Here is a 20,720-nt window from a genome sequence, read left to right on the forward strand (position 1 = left end):
TCCCCCCTCTTAATATATTTATTTATATTTTATATTATGTCATAATATGGATATCATTACGTATACAATATTATTGAGTCTAATTTTCCAGCTTATCGTTTAACCATGAATAAACTCTAGACCATCTTTGGGAATACAGTTCTTCATTCTTTCCTTGCAATATAATATTCAATCTGTCCATTTCAGCAATTTCTAACAATCTCTGCATTAAATCTTCTCTTGAAGGAGTTTTACCAGATTTCCAACGTTTAGCAAGTAATATTCTGGCAGATGTTAAAATATACGTTATTATATACAAATGGTTTTTTTTACAACTGTCTCGTAGCATGTTTAGTAGAAAGATTTCTGGTGTTAACCGTAAGTCTATATTCAATTTTTCTCTTATTGTTTCATATATTTTATGCCAAAAGCTTTGAAATATTCCACCCCTCCACCACATATGAAAAAAAGTTCCCACATTGCATTTACATTTCCAGCAATTATTTGTTATATTTGGATAACATTTTGCTATTTTGTCAGGTGACCAGTGCCATCGGTGAAACATTTTATAGATATTTTCTTTATAGGGAATTGCTCTCATAAACTTTGCCATTTTCCAAAGTGTAGACCAGGATTCTAAGTCTATGTTATGACCTAAATCTTGCATCCAGATAACCATTGTTGTTTTTACTATTTTGTCCAGCATAAAGTCATCTATCAGGAAGTTATATAATTTTTGGATCACTAGCCTGATCCACGCGTGGACACACACACGTGGATGCTGAGCTCTGGATCAGTGATAGAACGTCTGCTTGGCACGCAGAAGGTACCAGGTTCAATCTCCGGCATTTCCAGTTAAAAGGACCGGGCAGGAGGTGATGTGAAAGACCACTGCCTGGGACCCCGGAGAGCTACTGCCAGTCTGAGTAGACAATACTGAGCCTTGATGGACCCAGGGTCTGATTCAGAATAAAGTGGCTCCATTTATTCATGTGTATTTTAGGACAGGGGCTGCAGCTCAGTGGCAGAGCATCTGCTTGGCAAGCAGAAGGTCTCCGGGTTCGATCCCCAACATCTCCAGTTGAAGGGGCCAGGCAGGAGGTGATGTGAAAGACCACTGCCTGGGACCCCGGAGAGCTACTGCCAGTCTGAGTAGAAAATACTGACCTTGATGGACCAAAGGTCTGATTCAGCAGAAGGCGGCTTCATGGGTGCCCACGGAGCCGCCTTACACTGAATCACACCCTCAGTCCATCAAGGTCAGTACCCTCGACAGACTGGCAGCAGCTCTCCAGGGGCTCAGGCTGGGGTCTTTCATGCCACCTCCCACCTGATTATTTTAACTGGAGACCTTCTGGATGCGAAGCAGGTTTACCTTCCACTGAGCCACGGGCCCTCCCAAGCAAGGCTCTTCTTACGTTCTTAAGGTCCCGTGTCCTTTTGCATGCTTCCCAACATCTCTATGAAATTGCTGAGAGATAATTGGCAATCTGGAGTGAAGAGTTCACGTATCGGACTAGGATCCGGGCGACCCAGGTTCGAATTCCCACTGTGTTGCGGAAGCTGGCTGGGTGACCTTGGGCCAGTCACACTGCCTCAGCCTAACGGATCCCACGGAGCTGTTTGCAGGCTAAAACTGGAGGAGAATGATGAAAGCTCCCCTACTGGGGAGAAAGGCGGGGAATAAATGAAGTAAAGTTCTACTTCATTGATTCAGCCTGGTTCTGAGGAAGCAACGGGTGTTCTAAACAAATATTTGGATGTGGTAACATTTCAGGCGCCATTTTTTATTTGCCTAGCCATTTTAGTGAGAAGTTTACTTCGCATGTACTGCTTGTTGCCATTTTCGTTCATTGTTTTTGATTTCTGCACTGTGGATTGTTAAGATTTTAAGTCTTATTTGCTTTTAACGTATGACGCCTCAGGAATACGGGTTAAAAGGCGGCATAATCCCCACAGATCGTTTTGTGTGCCACCACGTCAAGATGGCTGCTTTGAAAAACAGATGGCCCAGTACTTCAGGAGTCTCCAACCTTTTTGAGCCCGTGGGCACATCGGGAATTCTGACATGGCACAGTGGGTGCAGCAACAACACGGCTGCCGCAGGAGGCGGAGCCAGCCACAAAATGACTGCCACAGCTTGATTTCAGTCACACGGTGTAAATCCTTGTGCTGCGGTAGCAGCTGCTGCCAAGCAACATTTTAAAAAATCTGCACAGCCAATCAAATCTCGAGTAGCCAATCAGAAGCCTTGCTGAGCAAAAGAACTACCTTGCTCCCACCCACTTCCTGAAAACACTGGGCGGGCGCCAGAAAAGAAGAAGGAGATTGGATGTATAGCCCGCCCTTCACTCGGAGTCTCAGAGCGGCTTACAAACTCCTTTCCCTTTCCTTCCCAACAGCAGACACCCTGTGAGGTAGGTGGGGCTGGGAGAGCTCTTTCAAGAACTGCTCTTTCAAGGACAGCTCTGACAGAACTATGGCTTGCCCAAGGTCATCCAGCAGCTGCAAATGGAGGAGTGGGGAATCAAACCCAGTTCTCCCAGATTAGAGTCCGCGCACTTAACTGGCACCAAACTAGCACCACACTGGGGACCCCTGCAATATTTGATAAAGAGCTTCTCAGACATCTCTACAACTGGAATCACAACATATTTTAACCACCTTCCATTTATGATGGTGGCCCCCTCATAAGCCTGATGCCAGAACTATTAAGGCTTCCATAAAATCACAAGGTAAGCCACCTTCAAGCCCAGAATCCCTGGGCAGAAGTGGGGCTGAAGTTCCCTTATCACAGTGTTCTCTTGAACAGCATTTGCCACACAAACCTTGCTAACAGCCAGAGCTATTTTTGGGCAGGAACGCACCAGAACGGAGTTCCGGCTGGCTCCCAAGTTGGCCACGCCCAGCAGCAACTCATTAGCATAATAGGCCACACCCAACAGCAGAAACGCATTAGGATTGGCTACATTAGGGGTGTGTGACCTAACATGCAAAGGAGTTCCTGCTACAAAAAAAGCCCTGGGTTTTGACAACAAACAGGGTAAACAGAATAAGAAGCAAAAGGTGGGTGTGGTTGGATGACCACACTTCTGGTAACATGGGGGTGTGGCCTAATAGGCTAATGAGCTGTGCTGTCAGGGCTGTGGCCTAATATGCTAATGAGTTTCTGCTGTTGGGTGTGGCCTGTTATGCCCTGCTGACAGCCACTGAGACACAGTTTGCGGGATGAACTTTGGAGGGATCTTTATGCAATTCAGAGGATCTTTAATTATTCCTCTGTTGTTCAGAACTAAATGGCTTAGCGGCATCAAATTGTGAGGGTAAGGCAACAACAGAGAAATGGCAAAAATGACATATGTTGAGAGGCTTATAACACGGAAGTTTCAGTAGCTGGAGACCACCCTAATCCCAATCAAAAAGCAATTTGCAAGCATCATAATTTCAGTCATAGTACTGCTAGTATCATTACTCTAATCTTCCTCCTCTATCATTCTTCCTACCAATCCTCTTAGGCACAGGAACTCCTACAGTTCCTTGACTTCCTGGAGAACAGACTACCTAGAAATCTGTGCTTTTAAGATTCAAGCTCTAAAAATCAGTGAGCTCATGATACGGAGCCCTGAAAAGACTGTACTACAAACGGGAGCTAGCATGTCAGGCTATTATAAATAAAACAGTAAAAAGGCAAAGAAGAAAGAAGAGTAGGTTTTTATACCCCACTTTTCTCTAACCAAAGTAGTTTCAAAGCACTTTATGATTGCATTCCCTTCCCCTCCCCGCAAAGAGGCACCTTGTGAGCAATGCTCTCTCTAAGCTGTGGAGTCTCGTGAGCAAAAAAAAATCTACTTTTTGAGCCACTGGCTTTAAAGTTGTGAGCAAGCGATTTGACTGCTCTACACACTAGTTTGCTCTGGAGCCATCCTTCCTGAGCCAATACAGAAATGTGTGAGCCAGAGGATAAAAAACTGTGAGATAGCTCATACTAACTCAGCTTAGAGCGAACACTGCTTGTGAGGTAGGTGGGGCGGAGAGAGTTCTGGGAGAACTGGGACTGGCCCAAGGTCACCCAGCGGGCTTCACGTGGAGGAGGAGTGAGGAATGAAACCCGGTTCTCCAAATCAGAGTCCACCGGTCTTAACCATGACACCACACTGGCCCTCCTCTCTAGAACACTGGTTCCACAGGTGCAGGAGTCTGCTTTTTAATATGGGAGAGAATTCAAACAAGCAATTCTCCCACCCACAATCTGAAATGACAACTATAAAAGCTGCACTGTATGACTCTGCAGTTTCTGTAGCTCAGCTCTTATTCTGTCAAGAATACAGTCAGCTTTGAATACTGACCAAAATGTGCATGTTTATAACTTGATTACAGAGCTCTGAACCAAACATCTGGCTCCCCCCCTCCCCGTTTTCCCTCTCAGTAAAGCTTCTTTGGCAGGCCTTTTCAAGGCATCTCCACTGACAAGGTTGCCCCCACAGGACGACCCTCTCCCATCTCTTTGCTATTAACATCATAAGTTTTTTCGCCTGCCCTGAGTCTGTTTATCTGAGCAGCTCCGCCAACAGCAGCCAGTGACCCTCTTTCCTTCCCTACCTCCTGTGACATCATGGAAGCGCAGCCAATCACGGCCAGAAGCTTCACCGACTTGCAATATTAGATTATGGCTACCAAAATATGTACACATGGATGTATTTACCTGTCAGGCACCCTTGGAGCAAAACATGATGTGGTAGAATGAACACAGAGAATATTATCAGCCCCAAGATCCTGGATTTTAGTCTCCACTGCCACGAGATCTGTACGCAGCTCATCACCTTCTAACACGTTTTCTATCACCACCGGCTCAAAACCTAATCCAGCCAACAAAAACAAGGTGTGAGTGGGCATCACGGATCGCCTGCAGTGCAACCTTCAGACTGCCTACTGGTTTCTGTCCTGCCCTTGATTTTATCCCCCTAGTTTAATACCATTTTAAAAACTAAACAAACCACCAACTACTCTCTGAATTAATCTTGATTACCGTGAACATCAGGAAAGTGATTTTTGGGGCAAAATATTGGAAATCTGATAAAGTTCCGACTGAGGAAGAATTGACTAACAAACTGTTAAACTTGGCAGCGATGGACAAAATGAGTGTAATAATGCAGGGTGAGGGTATATAACGATAAAAAAAACAAGACGGAAAGACAGACCCAAACTGTACAAAAACATGAGATATTGATGTTTGCTTATACTATGAAAACCAATAAATAAATTGTTTAAAAAAACCAGGAAAGTGATTTTTTTTTTATGCCAGCAAATTACTGCTCTAACAAATTTCATGCAACAATATTTTGGGTAAGAAACATCCCCCCCCCCAAGAATTAAAGGGAAGCAAGCAAGAGATTTAAGGCCATTCCAGAGTATACCCAAGTAACCCCTCAACTACGGACTTCTTTTTAGTGATGGACCCTGATCTCAAACAGAAGAAATGTGAAGAGCTAGTTCAAGAGCCTTATCGATACACCTGGGGGGAAATGTTTAGTTTGCAGTGGAAGCATTGCAGATGGTAATGTGGTGGCTCTGGAGAGCAGATGACTTCTTTAAAACAAGGGAACATATACAACACGGAGCCCCTGGATGCGAAGAGGCTCCCTGCGAGAAGAAAATGGAAAACCTGGTGCACACAAGTGTTTGCATCTCTTCCGACTGGCTACAAACCAGCACAGAGCTACAGTCACTTCACGCTCAGTGTGAATTAAGCACGTGTAGCACTACGCTGGATTTAGTGATGGATGCTTCAATAACAAAAAAGTGCAAATGCTGGATTAAAAAAAAAAATCTCCCTTATTTTGGGTCAGAGCCGAACCCCTCTGAAGGTTGGGATTGATCAGAAAGGGATCCATTTCAGGCCCACAATCGTCCCAGGGGCCTCATCTGCCACCTTCCCTAAATTTCTCAGAAGTGGTGGGAGATGACAAGAAGAAACCAGTGAAGAGAAGACTTAAGTGCCTGCAGCCTCGTGCAGGGAGACTGGGAACCATGAGAAATACAATCCCTCTCCTCTCGTTGCCATGCATGCTTACCAAGGTATCCGTGGCCATGAGAAGAAGCAGGAACTACATTCCCCAGGGTTCCCAGCATCTCTGCAACACAGTTACAGATGCTGGACGGCAGCTTCCAAGCCCCTTGGAGGCCCTGCCTCTAGCTGGCTGGAAGATCTCCTCTTGCTGTCCTTCCCCTTAGTACGAGAAAAGGGGGTGGTGATAGGGAATGTTGCTGGCAAATGCAGACAACTGCCATGAAAGAGACTGTGCCAATTTGAATTCAATGCCAAGCGTCCATCCTCCCAGTTACCCAGTTAAAGAGATGCATTCCAAATGAGACCTCTTGCTGGACTGTAACAAAAATTCCTATTCTTTTTCCCCCATAGTAATCTTCTCCCCCCTTTTTTGCTCATTTCTCCTTCAGCAGACTGATGTCCATGTCTGGTTTTGGCCTGTAGCTAATTTCTTTTGCTATGAACAAAACTAAGCAGCGTCTGTTAATTGAAGTAACAGTGGTGGGGGTGGGGGTACACAGAGGCCCATGCGGTTTTCTCGCGAAACATCCTATGCTCAACTCTGGCTTCTTGACTTAAAAACAGACAAAGCAACAGGTCTGGGAATGTCTCCTGAGTCCGTGGAGGGCCGTTATCAGTAGGGACAGAAGAGCCAATGGTTAGTCTTGGTATAAGGCACACCCTTCCATCTTACACGGGGGGAGGCGACAAAGCCCATCATCCTCATCTCTGCATAGCTGCTGGATCCAAGTCAATGTCAGATTTCTGTGCTTTGCCTGTGCTTCAATTCCTCTGCCCTTATAACTAGGGTTACCAAGTACCTACCGCAAATCGGCGGGGGACACATAGTTCTTGGCGGCAGGGGTCGTTTCGTAGAAAAAGAGCTAGGGGAACTCATTAGCATAACTCATTAGCATATGCCACACCCCCTGACATCACTGGAAGTGTGTCATAAGGCCACACACCCCGCCCCCAACGGTCCCGGCCGCCGCCGCCGGCCTTGCAGCTCCACTGCCGGGCCCCTCATGGGTGGACCTGCAAGGCCGGCGGGAGTGCAAGGAAGCCCCGCGAAGGCCCTCCCTGGCCTCAGGCAGGCAGGGGTGGGGAGAGGCAGGGAGGAAGCAACTTACCCTCCCTCTTCTCCTGCCTCCTCCTGGCTGAATGAGGGCCGGAAGCGGGGCGGCCGGAAGCAGGGGGCAGGGCTTCGTCATGTGCCCCGCTCCCCGTACCTCACCAGGGGGAACTGCGATCCCCCGCGATCCCCCCCGAAATGACCTCTGCTTGGCGGGAACATTCCCGCGAGGAAAACACACACACACGGCACTATGCTGTCGCCCAGACGTGACGTCAGCACGCTGGGCACGTGGCCGGGTGACGCTCTAGCGATGGGGCTGAAAACTCGATGATACCATCGAGTTTTCAGCCCCACTGCAAGAGCGTCACACGGCTATGTGCCCAGCGTGCTGACGTCACGTCTGGGTGACAGGACAGTGAGACGCGGGTGTGTTACCGGCAGGAATGTTCTGGCGGGAGAGCATGTGTCCCCCGCCGATTCGCGGTAGGTACTTGGTAACCCTACTTATAACCCAAATTAAAGCATGGAGAAGCAGCAGTAAGTTGCACTTCTGAAAATCAACGGTGTGTGTGTGTGTGTGTGTGTGTTCACCCATGGGTGTTAGAATTAGGATTTCACCCTAATCAAGCACCGTCAGCATAACTCAACTACACTGGACTTAAAACGCAGAAGGCTTAGTCATGCCTTATGATTTGAAACACACAACACGGCCAGTCAATCTCCTTTCCTGCACTTGGTATGGAAAGCAATACTGGCCAAGATGTGATCTCATATAAACGGCATATCCATCCCCCTGAGTTCACCAGTCTCTTCTGTGCGTCTTCCCTCTTCCCTCCCCCTCCTCCCCAAACTCTCAAGACTGTCTGAAGTCTAGACTGGGATGCCTACCCAGCAAAGCATGACCTAAGCCCCTATTCAACTGGACTGGATTTTGACTGGCGGCCCAGAGGTGGAAGACTGCTTTCAATTGTCAATATGAAAAATCCCAGTTCTTTTGGGCTGGGGTACCCAGTCTCCATTCCCTCCCCCCAAATAGGCAGAGTCTGAAATAGCAGAAGAAGAAGAGATTGGATTTATACCCCGCCCTTCACTACCCAAAGGAGTCCCAGAGCAGCTTACAAATCTCCTTTCCCTTCCCCTCCCCACAACAGACACCCTGGGAGGGAGGTGGGGCTGAGAGAGCTCTTGACAGAAACTGCTCTTTTTCAAGGACAGCTCTTGTCAGGACTACGGCTTGACCAAGGTCATCCAGCCAGGTGCAAGTGGAGGAGTGGGGAATCAAACCCGGTTCTCCCAGATTAGAGTCCACGCACTTAACCACGACACCAAACTGGCTCTGTTTTCCCAACAGAATTCTGTTTTCCCAAAATGCCGCAATCGATTTATCCTGACACACTGCAAGTTGACATTTCCCAGAACCATCATAATTATGGATGCAATTAAGCCAGATGCAGTGTACGCCACCCGGCCACTGGCTGAGTTTCCAAGGTGCTGTGGACAGTTCACCGCCATTCTAACTCCCGAGAAGCAAAGGCAGCACCGTGGAATGCCGGCAGACAGTGCCGCTTCCAAGGAACTGTGGCTACACTGTGGTTTGAAGCACTGTGCTAACCTTTATGCAGGGAAGGGGGTGACTCCAGGGACAAGTGAAGTGTCTATTCATTTATTTATGCGATTCTTATCCAGCCCTACCCAGCGAGTGGGCCCGGGACAGCTTCCAGCATGCCACAAAGCCATAAACAATTCCATAAGACAGGAATCCATTAAAACATTAACTGCAACAAGATTAAAATTTTAGGTGAGTAATTGAGACTGTAACTATGCCCAACGGCAGCTTGGTAGTCAGTTCCCTTCCAGCGTACGCGGTGTTCGTGCCAGGAGGGGGTGATGGTGGTGGATCATGCTGATGGAGCTAAATCAACCGCACCTGGCACTAGGGTTGCCAGGTCCGGGTTGGGAAATACCTGGAGACGTTGGGGCGGATCCAGGAGAGGGCGGGGTCTGGGGAGGGGAGGGGCAGGGTACAGTGCCGGAGTCCACCCTCCAAAGCAGCCATCGTCTCCAGGGGAGCTGATCTCTGTCAGCTGGAGGCCAGTTGTAAAGGCGGGAGATCCCCAGGCCCCACCTGGAGGCTAAGGCAACCCGAGCTGCAGTGTTAGGAGAGTCTAGTAACAGATAGATATACACTGCAAAAAACCTTTTAACAAACTAATGTGTTCTATTTATGGTCATCATTTAGTAAACTGCACACATACGGATGCATGAAGTCTTCCAAAAAGGGGGACAGCTTTCTTAATAGTTGTATGGATGCGTTTTGCCGGCCCTACAAAAGACACATTGTGCAGCTAACATTCATGGACGGAGTACTCCTGTCATTCTCAAAGGGTCCATGAATCTTAGCTGCACAGTGTGTCTTTTGGAAGACTTCATGCAAGGAGAAGCGGGTTTATAATTCTAGAAACTCCCGTTGGGGCTTGACTTTTAAAACACTGATGCAAAATTGTCTGGTAGTTATCAATCTGTATGTACCGAATGTTATTGCTTATTGAATGTAAGGAATATCTCTGAAATAATGATACACTATGCACTTTACTGGGAGCTGCGGTGGCTCAAGTGGTTAAGACGCTGAACTGCAGGCGGTGGAAGGTCAGTAGTTCAGCAGTTCGAGGCCCGGGTTGCCGCATGACGGAGGGAGCTCCTGTCTCTAGTTCCAGCTCCTGCCAACCTAGCAGTTCAAAAGCAAGAAATTGCAAGTAGATAAACAGATACCGCCTCGGTGGGAAGGGAACAGCGTTCCGTGCGCCTTGGTGTTTAGTCATGCCGGCCACATGACCACGGAAACGTCTTCGGACAGCGCTGGCTCTTCGGCTTTGAAACAGAGATGAGCACCGCAACCCTAGAGTCGGACACGACTGGCTTTCGAGCAAGGGAAACCTTTACCTTTATGCACTTTACTAAATGATGACCATAAATAGAACACATTAGTTTGCTAAAAGGTCTTTGCAGTGCATATTTATTTGTTACTAGATCCACCTGGTGGCTGGCAAGCCTACCTGATGCCCATGATGTAAGTGGCGCCACGGGGCGCTTAAAGCAGGGGAGGCCGAGGCTGTTCGACGTCCACCACCTCCGCCAAAGGCCTGGCGGAACAGCTCTGTCTTACAGGTCCTCCGGAACTGTAACAAATCCTGCAGGGCCCTCGTCTCAACCTGGAGCATGTTCTCTCAGGCCCGGGGCCAGGGCTGAGAAGGCCCTGGCCCCAGACGAGGCAAGGTGTCATGGCCAGGAAATGGTGAAACATTCTGCAGGAATACTCACGGCTAAGGAAAAAAGAGTGCATGCAAATAGTGGCTTCAAGGGATTATGCCGTTTGCCATACGCCCAACTCGGGTTACCGAGTGCCTGGGGCAAGAAGGCCCCGCTCCCCCTTTAACAGAGTTCTGACCTCCATTCTGTGGAAAGGTTCGGCTGGCCGTTTCCACACAGGAAGCCTCCATTTAATGAGGACATTTTCCTCCTTCCTGGCAACTCTGCATCCAACTTAAGAGGCATGGAAAACCATGCAGTCTGGAAACCAAGGAGAATGCCAGCATCAGGAGCAGCGCCCTGCCTCCCCTCGTGCTGGGCCCGAATCCGCTGTCAGGCTGTGCAAACAAAGATCCTGGTATAATCCTGTATCCAGGGCAGGGACAGGACTCCTGCTTTGTATGTTCACTGCAGTTGCTGGTGACAAAGCCAGTTTGGTGTAGTGGTTAAGTGCGCGGACTCGAATCTGGGAGAACCGGGTTTGATTCCCCCACTCCTCCACTTGCACCTGCTGGATGACCCCCCTCCATCAGCCACACCTCATGAGGGGCCAGCTGCTCCTAGAAATCCCTCTGTCCTTGTGGGCCCAGGCAGCCAAATCAACAGAAGGTTTCGATGGTATTTCAGTTACAAAATGCTTTGTTTCGGAACGAGGAGCACAATCTCTTTACCTGCAGTGATCATGGACTTGAAGCAGGACTTCTGGTCTATGCGTGGCCAAAGGATGTACTTGGCCTTTGGTCTCCTGTGCCGCAGGGTCAAGAAGCACAAGGTGAGACTCATGCCTGTTGCCATGGGGACCACAAAGCAGCTGCTCGCCGTCCGGACTCCTGCAAGGGGGAGGCAAAGCGAAGGGGGAAATCACAGGCATTCCGACACCCAGGGCTTTTTTTGTAGAAAAAGCCCAGCAGGAACTCATTAGCATAATAGGCCACACCCAACAGCAGAAACCTATTAGCATATTAGGCCACACCCCTGACAGCACAGCTCATTAGCATATTAGGCCACACCCCACATGTTACCAGAAGTGTGGTCATCCAGCCACACCCACCTTTTGCTTCTTATTCTGTTTACTTTGTTGTCAAGACCCAGGGCTTTTTTTGTAGCAGGAACTCCTTTGCATGTTAGGCCACACACCCTAATGTAGCCAATCCTAATGAGTTCCTGCTGTTGGGTGTGGCCTATTATGCTAATGAGTTCCTGCTGGGCGTGGCCAACTCAGGAGCCAGCCGGAACTCCGTTCCTGTGCGTTCCTGCCCAAAAATAGCCCTGCGACATCATTCGCAGCACCTGCACATGGACATGCACTTGGCTCCCAGCTTACCGGCAAGTCTTATAATATCCAAGACAATGGAGTTTGTAAGTTTGTTCAAGAGGCTGGAGCCGGCGGCTTTCGGTTGGACGGCAGCGATGTCGCCTGACCTTCCGATCCCGTGGATCAACCTGAAAACCAAGCAGAAAGATTAATACACACACACGCACACAAAATACACTACAGGTTGGAGTCAGTGTTCCCCTCTAAGCTGAGTTAGTGTGAGCTAGTGCAGTTTTTTAGCCTCTGGCTCACACATTTTTGTCTTCGCTCAGGAAGGATGGCTCCAGAACAAACTAATTTATGCAGTCGTCAAATCGCTCGCTCACAACTTTAATGCCAGTAGCTCACAAAGTAGAATTTTTGCTCACAGGACTCCACAGCTCCACAGCTTAGAGGGAACATTGGTTGGAGTCTATGAAATCTGTTCCGTCAGCAAAAAAGAACCTCCCACCAGTGGAACATGCCCCTTCCCTCAGCAGAAGGTTCCATCATTAGTGGGTTGGAAGATGGGATCCATTAGAGGGTTGGAACATGGGATCCAATGCTGTATAACAAAAAGTTTTCAAATATATTTTGATAGAGCCTGAATTCAGCCAGGGGTCATTTCGTTCTTAATTATGTGTGTTATTGTGAAGATTTCCGCAACGGGTGACTCACCAAGTTGAAAGTGGAAATAATTGATAACTGAGAACTGATAATTGAGAAAACGCTTGAGAGCTCCTTGGACTGCAAGGAGATCAAATCAGTCAATCCTAAAAGAAATCAACCCTGACTGTTCCCTGGAAGGCCGGATCCTGAAGCTGAAGCTCCAATACTTTGGCCGCCAAATGAGAAGGGAGCACTCACTGGAGAAGACCCTGATGCTGGGAAAGACTGAAGGTCAAAGAAGACGGGGATGGCAAAGGTTAGACAGTGTTATCGATGACGTTGAGCAGACTCCGGAACACGAAGGAAGACAGGAGGGCCTGGCGCGATGTGGTCCGCGGGGTGAAGAGTCAGACTCGACTGCGCGACTGAACAACAACAATTGATATACGGAGGTCCAGCAAAGACTTGGCAAGCCTCCTGCCTTTGCTGCCTGACAAGGGCTGGGGAAGGAAAAAGAGAGAGAGGGAGAGGGAGGAAGAGAGAAAGACGAGAGAGAAAGACCAGAAAGCCACAATACATGGCTGGTGTGTCACACTCAGCTAGAGGACCGTAAGCTGCAGGTGAGTGAACCCGATCCCACGGTTGGCTTTGCTGAAGACTAGAGATGTGAAGGCCCAGGAAAAAAACGGAAAAATTCGGAGGGGAAATTGGTTTTTTCAATTTTTCCCCTGAAACCTTTTTTGTTTTTTCCCCAAAAAATTGGAAAAATTGAAAAAAGAAAAAAAAATGATTATGGAACCTTTTATTTTAACATGATGAATAAAATATTTTAAGACAAGGTGTTCAAATATTTTCCAAATCATTTCTAAAAAATATGTATAGTATCAGATTGATCTAATTTCTGTGCACTGAGGACAAGCAAGTCCTAGGTTACAAACTGACCTCTCCAATGCAAGAACCAGATGCACTTCTTCCCTTAGGAGGTGCTATTATCACAAGAAAAGAAAAAGGTTTCAGGGTTGTTGTTTTTTGCATGTGGGTGGGTATTCTGTTTGTAATAATTGTTTGGATATACTATATTTTTAATATGCTAGTTGTGATAATTTTATGCCAAGTAAAAATGTCCATAGTCATATTTTATGTCCCTAAAGTAACAGAATGACTTTCAATCTGGAAAAGAAAAAAGAAGTGCTAATGTAGCATTTTTTTTCAATTTTTCCAAAAATTTTCGTTAAAAAAAAAACTGGAAAAAACCTGGGGTTTTTTCTGAGTTTCAAAATTTCCGGAAATTGTACATCTCTACTGACGACTGCACCCACAGGCCTGAGAATAGGTACAGAGGGACCCCACCATCTCCTTGCTCCAGTGCGGAGATCCAGCCACTCTCCCTGCCCCCCAAGGGTTCCCGTGGATGAATCTGGCCCACGTTCACGCTAAGCTAACTTGAGCATCAGGTAGAGATGTGAAGGGCCGGAAAAAAAAACGGAAAAATTTGGAAAAAACCCGGGGGTTTTCCGTTTTTTTCCTGAAGCTTTTTTGTTTTTTTCCGAAAAATTAGAAAAATTGAAAACAGAAAAAAGAAAAAAAATGATTATTGAACGTTTTATTTTAACATGATGAATAAAATATTTTAAGACAAGGTGTTCAAATATTTTCCAAATCATTTCTAAAAAATATGTATGGTATCAGATTGATCTAATTTCTGTGCACTGAGGACAAGCAAGTCCTAGGTTACAAACTGAACTCTCCAATGCAAGAACAAGATGCATTTCTTCCTTTAGGAGGTGCGATTGTCAGAAGAAAATAAAAAAGTTTCGGTTTTGTTTTTGCATGTGGATGGGTATTCTGTAATAATTGTTTGGATGCACTATATTGTTAATATGCTAGTTGTGATAATTTCATGCCAAGTAAAAATGTCGATAGTCATATTTTATGTTCCTAAAGTAACAGAATTTCAATCTAGAAAAGACAAAAGAAATGCTAATATAGCATTTTTTTCAAATTTTCTGAAAATTTCCATTTCCGCCCGGAAAAAAAACGGGGAAAAAACGGGTTTTTTCCCGAGCTTCAAAATTTCAAGAAATTTTACATCTCTAGCATCAGGGAGCAGGTCTTCCTGCCGAAGTCATGTGAGACTCTTGCACTAAGCCTGCCCTCTGCAAAGCCACTGCAGGGTCGGACGGAGCCCCCTGGGGGGCACATTGAGGGGAGGCCACGAAGGACAGCTGGCTGGTAAGCAAAGGCAAAATCTTGAACTGCAATACCAATCCAGTGCAGGCAACTGTGCCAACATTTTAAGAACTAGAACTCCAGTAATTATTTACTCTGCAGACGTCAAAGCTCGAATGACAATTCATCAAAGATGTTCAAGTCTGGAACAGCCACATAAGCGTCTCTTTGAAAATGCAGCCTCTATGCCATCTCTGAAATATCAAATAGCCCAGCCAAGCGCCAGGTGAGCCAGGGGACTTTGGGCTATGAGCAGATTCAGCTTGCCCCAAAAGCTCGGCATCATTTCAATGAAATCAATATTAGCAGGGATTTGCTCAGGCTGCCAGCAATTAATCTGCCATAAGAATCATTTAAAAATGCAACTGCCATAACTCAACATCTGGGCATAACTGATGCTCACCCTGCTTTTGCTTTTAATGCACGGGAAGGAGAATTTTTGACTAGTGTGCTAGTGAAGGACACGTGTTCTGCTGTACAACTTGTGAAATGGGGGGGGGGACCCGTAATTTCTTCACCTCAGCATTCAATTGCACTAAGCTATGACCACAGAAATGTCTTCAGACAGCGCTGGCTCTTCGGCTTGGAAACGGAGATGAGCACCGCATCCCAAGAGTCGGATTCGACTGGCTTTCGAGCAAGGGAAACCCTTACCTTTACCTTATTAGTTAATAACATTCACTTTTTCAGCACACCAAGGTTCACTAAGTGCAAAGAAGAAGAAGAAGAGAAGAAGAAGAGGAGGAGGAGATTGGATTTATACCCCGCCCTTCACTACCCAAAGGAGTCCCAGAGCGGCTTACAAACTCCTTTCCCTTCCCCTCCCCACAACAGGTGGGGCTGAGAGGTGGGGTAGGTGGGGCTGAGAGAGACTTGCCCAAGGTCATCCAGCCAGGTGCAAGTGGAGGAGTGGGGAATCAAACCCGGTTCTCCCAGATTAGAGTCCGCGCACTTAACCACGACACCAAACTGGCTCTCAAACTGGCACAGATCTGTTCGCACAAGAGATTTATTCATGTGAAGGCCACGACCTCTGAGGAGAGGACCTGTACGTCTCCACAACTCTTTGTAAAAACCACAAACTAATTCGGCAAAGGGGTGTCCGGCAGAAGGCAACTGGCAACCTGCTCATACAATGGAAACCAGGCAGGCTGTGACGACACAAACAAACTGGGGGAAAGGAGATCCCTAGACTGAATGCCACCACCCCTTCCTTCCTCCTCCTCCCAGTCTGTCTGGTCCATTGAGCATCCGCTAGCCGCATGTTTCCCAGCCTCTGGGCTGGAGCACAAAAGTGGGTGGGGGTCGCCGGCCAGCCCTCCCTTGAAACGGCTTCTGCCCCTTCCCATGGGGCTCTCTTTCGTCTTCTGGAAACCAAGATCTGACCATGGGAACAGAACCTTCCATGTCATACATTAGCTGGTATTTTTTCTTCACTGCATGTACAGGTTGATCGAGTAAAACGTGTCCTGCTGGTTACTAGAGTGAGAATATTGGGGGCGGGGAAGGGAGTTAGAGGGAGTAACGGAGCAGGAGAGGGTGGTCAAAGGCTGGAATGTAACTTCCTCGCGCAAGGGTCTGTTATGTTGGAATGCCACTTGATTGGGGTTCCTGGTGGGGGCAGCTGTGCCCTTTGGGCGTGGTTTGTTGGGTTCTCAAAAACATCTGGTTGGCTACTGAAGAAAAGGGAATGCTGGACTAGACGGGTGCCAGGGTCATAGTTTGCCTAGGGGGCACACAAAAAAACACCCTTGGGCCAGCCTTGGACAGATGACCCTACCAAGAAGATTGGGACTTGTGGGTCGCCATTCCAAGTAGATTTGGACTCGCGGGTTTCCATACTGAAAAGGACGGGAACTGCTGTGTCAGACAGTATTCACACGGTGGAGAAACATTACGCATACGTTCACCTCAGAGGCTGAATGTGTCTCATCCCCTAACCCTACAAGTCTTTTGCACATGCGTAGAGCAGATTCGAATGCAGACCCATTTCATCCAACTTCAGCGAACAAAAAACCAAAAAAACAGAATATGTTCACTGTAGCACAGTGAGACTCCCAGCGGCAATCCACGGATCATTCGGCTCCTTCGGGGTTATCTGCCAGGGATCCCAGCACGACACCATGGTTTGGCACAGGTGGATGGTGAAGCAACTGGGACTCCCACATCCTAAAAATGTATCTGCCGCCTCCGCAAATTAGGATTGTGAAATAAACTGTCAAGCTCGGGCCTCGCTTGCCAAATGTTTTCTTTTGCTTCTACAATATGTTCCAACAGGCATATGTATTTCCCATACTTCTTGCCTGACCTCCCCCCCCCCCTTGCGTGTCTCATCTCTGTTGTGTATTGGGGGGGGGGACGCAGGTGTAAGACTGCCTGCCTTGCTGGGTTAGTGCCAGTTTGTAACCATTCTGGCGCAGAGGCCTCCCGGGGGCGCCTTGGGAAGAATGTGATCTCACCATCAGTGTTCCCTCTAAGCTGAGTTAGTGTGAGCTAGCTCACAGTTTTTTAGCCTCCAGCTCACACATTTTTGTCTCAACTCAGGAAGGATGGCTCCAGAGCCAATTAATGTATGCAGTAGCGAAATCACTCGCCCACAACTTTAATGCCAGTAGCTCACAAAGTAGAATTTTTGCTCACAAGACTCCAAAGCTTAGAGGGAACATTGCTCACCATGCTGTGTGACCTTGGAGCTTCTAGACAGCGTAAGTGTCAGTACGCAGGTGTTAGGGGCCCGGGATACGGGCAGAGCAAACGTTTGGTGGGCTGACTGGATGCTTTGATTGGCTGATGAGCGTTTGGGGGGGAATTTCTATCCACAGTATATTCTCGGAACTGACGTCTGGAAGCCAGTTCCGACACGAAAGTTGTCTATGCTTGGATCCTTTCTTTCTCTTAATAAAAAAATCTTCAGACACTTTATTACAACAATCAGCAACCGGCTGTACAGTTTGATTAAGAAATGCAAAAGCCAGCGACCAGCAATACAGTTGGGGTGAATTTTTTTCTTAATTTTATTTTTTATATTTTTTAAAATATATATTAACAACGGCTGGTGGTCGTGCCCGAAGATTCAACAGTTTTGGAAAGTTGTTGAACAACAAATTGAGATCATCACATCACAAGACGCCACCTTCACACCTGAGATCTTCTTACTGAATCATTGGGACGACTCGATCCAAAGTCACCGGAAAGACCTTGTCTCGACCCTGCTCGCCACAGCCCACTTAACAATTGCTACTTACTGGAAATCCCCAACAGCACCATCAATTATGGCCTGGCAGGAGAAGCTATGGGATCACTTTGTCATGGCTAAGATCTTGGACTCCCTCAACAGATCACAGACAACCGCGCCACTCCTCTCCAAATTCGAGTCAACCTGGTACCCAGTTGTTTCATATTTACAGTCTCTAGACATTCTTCCCTCGAATCCTCTGTACCTTAGATGGCTAATTCTGTAGGGCTATTTTCTCTTCCAACCAGGAAGGATAGCACCATTCCCTCATTCCACGTGTAATACAAAATATTATTAACTGCATTTAGGTCACAGGTGTAAGGGGCACCTGGTATGAAACTGTACCACGTTTCTATATTTGGATGTACTGTGTTTTGTTTGAAATACTGTATGTTACTTAAAAAAATAATAATTTAAGACTTATATAAAAAAGAGATGAAATTAAGTCTTAAAATCATACAAAATCATGCCAAATAACTACAAAGTCATGCTGCCGAAAGAGATTTCCGATGCTTGTAAATCTGAGCACAGAATTTAGCCACCTGTCAAGTGGTCTGGTGGTTTCTATCTGACAGGAGATAATCAAGTTTGATTTTATTTGATCTCCCAGGAAATCTTTCTAGCAGTGGGCTAATACTTTCCGATCGGACCTTTGTGTAGTTAGGATAGTTTAAAAAAATGTGTTCTATAGAGTCAATTTCACCCAGAGAGCAAGAACAGAGCCTTAAGGGGGTAAGGGATTGCTTTAAACCTCCCTTCCAACACTGCCAAAGGTAAAGTCAAACTTCTTGCCAGTATGAATGCCCTTCTGGTGTTGTTCGATTCCAGAAAATATAAATAAGCAGCTGGGACCGCAGTGTATCTAATAAACAAATCTTGCTGCTACAAGAGTGGTATGGGATTGATTGCATCCCAGGACCTGGCATAAACCAAATTAAAGGGACAGCCTTTAACTTAAACGATGCACGCTGCAGGCTGTTTCAAAAGTAAGAGTCCCATACATGGCGACATCTGCTATAAAATGCAGATAGATCCAGGTAAGGTTGCCCCGTTGGTCTGAAGCAGCAGAACAAAGTCTGAGTTCAGTGGCACCTTTGAGACCGACAAAATTTTATTCTGGGTTTAAGCTTTCATGTGCAGGCAACGCTTCTTCAGATACATTGAAACAGAAGTCACCGATCTCCCTCCCCACCTTCTACCTATACGTAATCATTGGCCACTTCTGTTTCAATGTCTCTCAAAAAGTGTGCATGAACCCAGGAGTCATTTCCTGCAGGAGCACACAGGAGCGGAGCTCCGGCAGTAAAGAGCCCAGGGGGCGGGCACATGCAACAAGCCCCACCCCCTGCTCCCAGCAGCCCTCAGTCAGAGCAAGATGCAGCCAGGTAAGTTGCAGAGCACCCCCCCTACGGCCCCCCGGTCCAAAACAGTCCAGTGGCACCTTTAAGACCAAGTTTTATTCAGGTACAAGCTCTCCCTCCTCTGCCAGGACAGATCTGCATGTTCCCTCCCCAATAGTAGCTAGCAATCCAAAAAAGTCTAGTGGAGCCTGAGCGGTGGGTGTTGCCTTCTGACACACTTTCGGTGATGTCAGGGGGTGTGGCATATGCAAATAAGTTATGCTAATGAGTTATGCTAATGAGCTCCTGCACCTCTTTTTCTACGAAATGACCCCTGCTTATACCCTGAATAAAACTTTGTTGGTCTTAAAGGTGCCCATGGACTCAGACGTTGCTCTGCTATAAAACGCAGTCTGTAAAAGCAGCACTTACCTGTAATGCCGGCGGGCTACTAGCCCCGATGCCACTCTTCCTTCCCTCTCACCCACACCGCAGTTGCCCAGGAAGTTGTTGCTGTCCATGATGGCAAGTTCATGAAGAAAGAGCTCAATGGTACTTTCATCCCATCCATCTTCGGGACATTTGCCCTTCAGGGAAACGACACAATTAAAGACAGCACAGTCAGCATGTCTGTTATTTTTGTATCTTTGTCAAGATAAGACAAGGCGAGGATGATGGAAACAGTTAAGTTATGCCAAAACACTTTGGTTCACAAATGAAAAGTATTCCAAAATTGGAAAACTTATTTGGTGAATCTCAACTACTCAAGCAATCTATATGGTAATTCTGTCTCACTTCAGCAAGCCTCCAATAAAATATTTTTTTTATCACAATCAGGTGGGGGGAGAGCTTCACCAATATTGCTACTCCAACAAAACTAAAGCCTTGGGGCCCGTAATGCTATAGATACGCGGGATAAGATAAAGAAGGCGCCCCACTGGGGAGAAAAGTGGGGTATAAATGAAATGAAAAAATAACCTTTAGCAGTTCAAGGAACTGTGACTGCAGCCAGACATTACGCTAGGCTCACGGAGACCTCCCTGCCTTCACACCTCCACCTGTCTGAACTGCAATTAGCAGCAGAAACAAGTCCAGCATCTGCCAGGGCTGGGAAATTCCTAGAGATTTGGGGGCGGAGCCTGGGGAGGACAGGGACCTCAGTGGGGTACAAGGCCAGAGCTCACCCTCCAAAGCATCCACAGAAATTGATCTCTGTAGTCTGGAGAAGGCCTGCAATTCCAGAAGATCCCCCAGGCCCCACCTGGAGGCTGGCATCCCTCGTTCTCCACGCTTTCCTCCAACAGCCGAGAGCTAGCCGTAATGACATCTTTGAGAGTGTGCACACAGCACTGGAGACAGCACCCACAACCAGTGTTCCCTCTAAGCTGAGTCAGTGTGGGCTAGCTCACAGTTTTTTAGCCTCCAGCTCACAGATTTCCGCCTTAGCTCAGGAAGGATGGGGCTCTGAAGCAAACTGATTTATGCAGCAACCAAAGCGCTCGCTCACCAGTTTCATGCCAGGAGTTCACAAAGTAGAATTTTTGCTCACAAGACTCCACAGCTTAGAGGGAGCATTGCCCACAACCCTCGGTGGTGGCCACTGGGTG

General features: G+C 47.2%; 1 protein-coding gene across 1 annotated transcript in view; it reads right to left on the reverse strand.

The window, feature by feature from the left end:
* Positions 1–19,696, reverse strand: part of SEPSECS (Sep (O-phosphoserine) tRNA:Sec (selenocysteine) tRNA synthase) — a 56,466-nt gene extending 36,770 nt beyond the window's left edge. The window contains exons 1-4 of the mRNA XM_015416757.1: positions 19,546–19,696; positions 11,731–11,849; positions 11,078–11,236; positions 4,682–4,835 (exon numbers count right to left, since the gene is read on the reverse strand). Coding sequence (XP_015272243.1) covers positions 4,682–4,835; positions 11,078–11,236; positions 11,731–11,849; positions 19,546–19,634 — 521 coding nt within the window. The 5' untranslated portion in view covers positions 19,635–19,696. The remainder of the gene's footprint in view (positions 1–4,681; positions 4,836–11,077; positions 11,237–11,730; positions 11,850–19,545) is intronic.
* Positions 19,697–20,720: the final 1,024 nt, after the last annotated feature.

This window comes from Gekko japonicus, unplaced genomic scaffold (genome assembly GCF_001447785.1).
Source record: "Gekko japonicus isolate JY-2015 unplaced genomic scaffold, Gekko_japonicus_V1.1 scaffold56, whole genome shotgun sequence".
Classification (NCBI taxonomy): Eukaryota; Metazoa; Chordata; class Lepidosauria; order Squamata; family Gekkonidae; genus Gekko; species Gekko japonicus.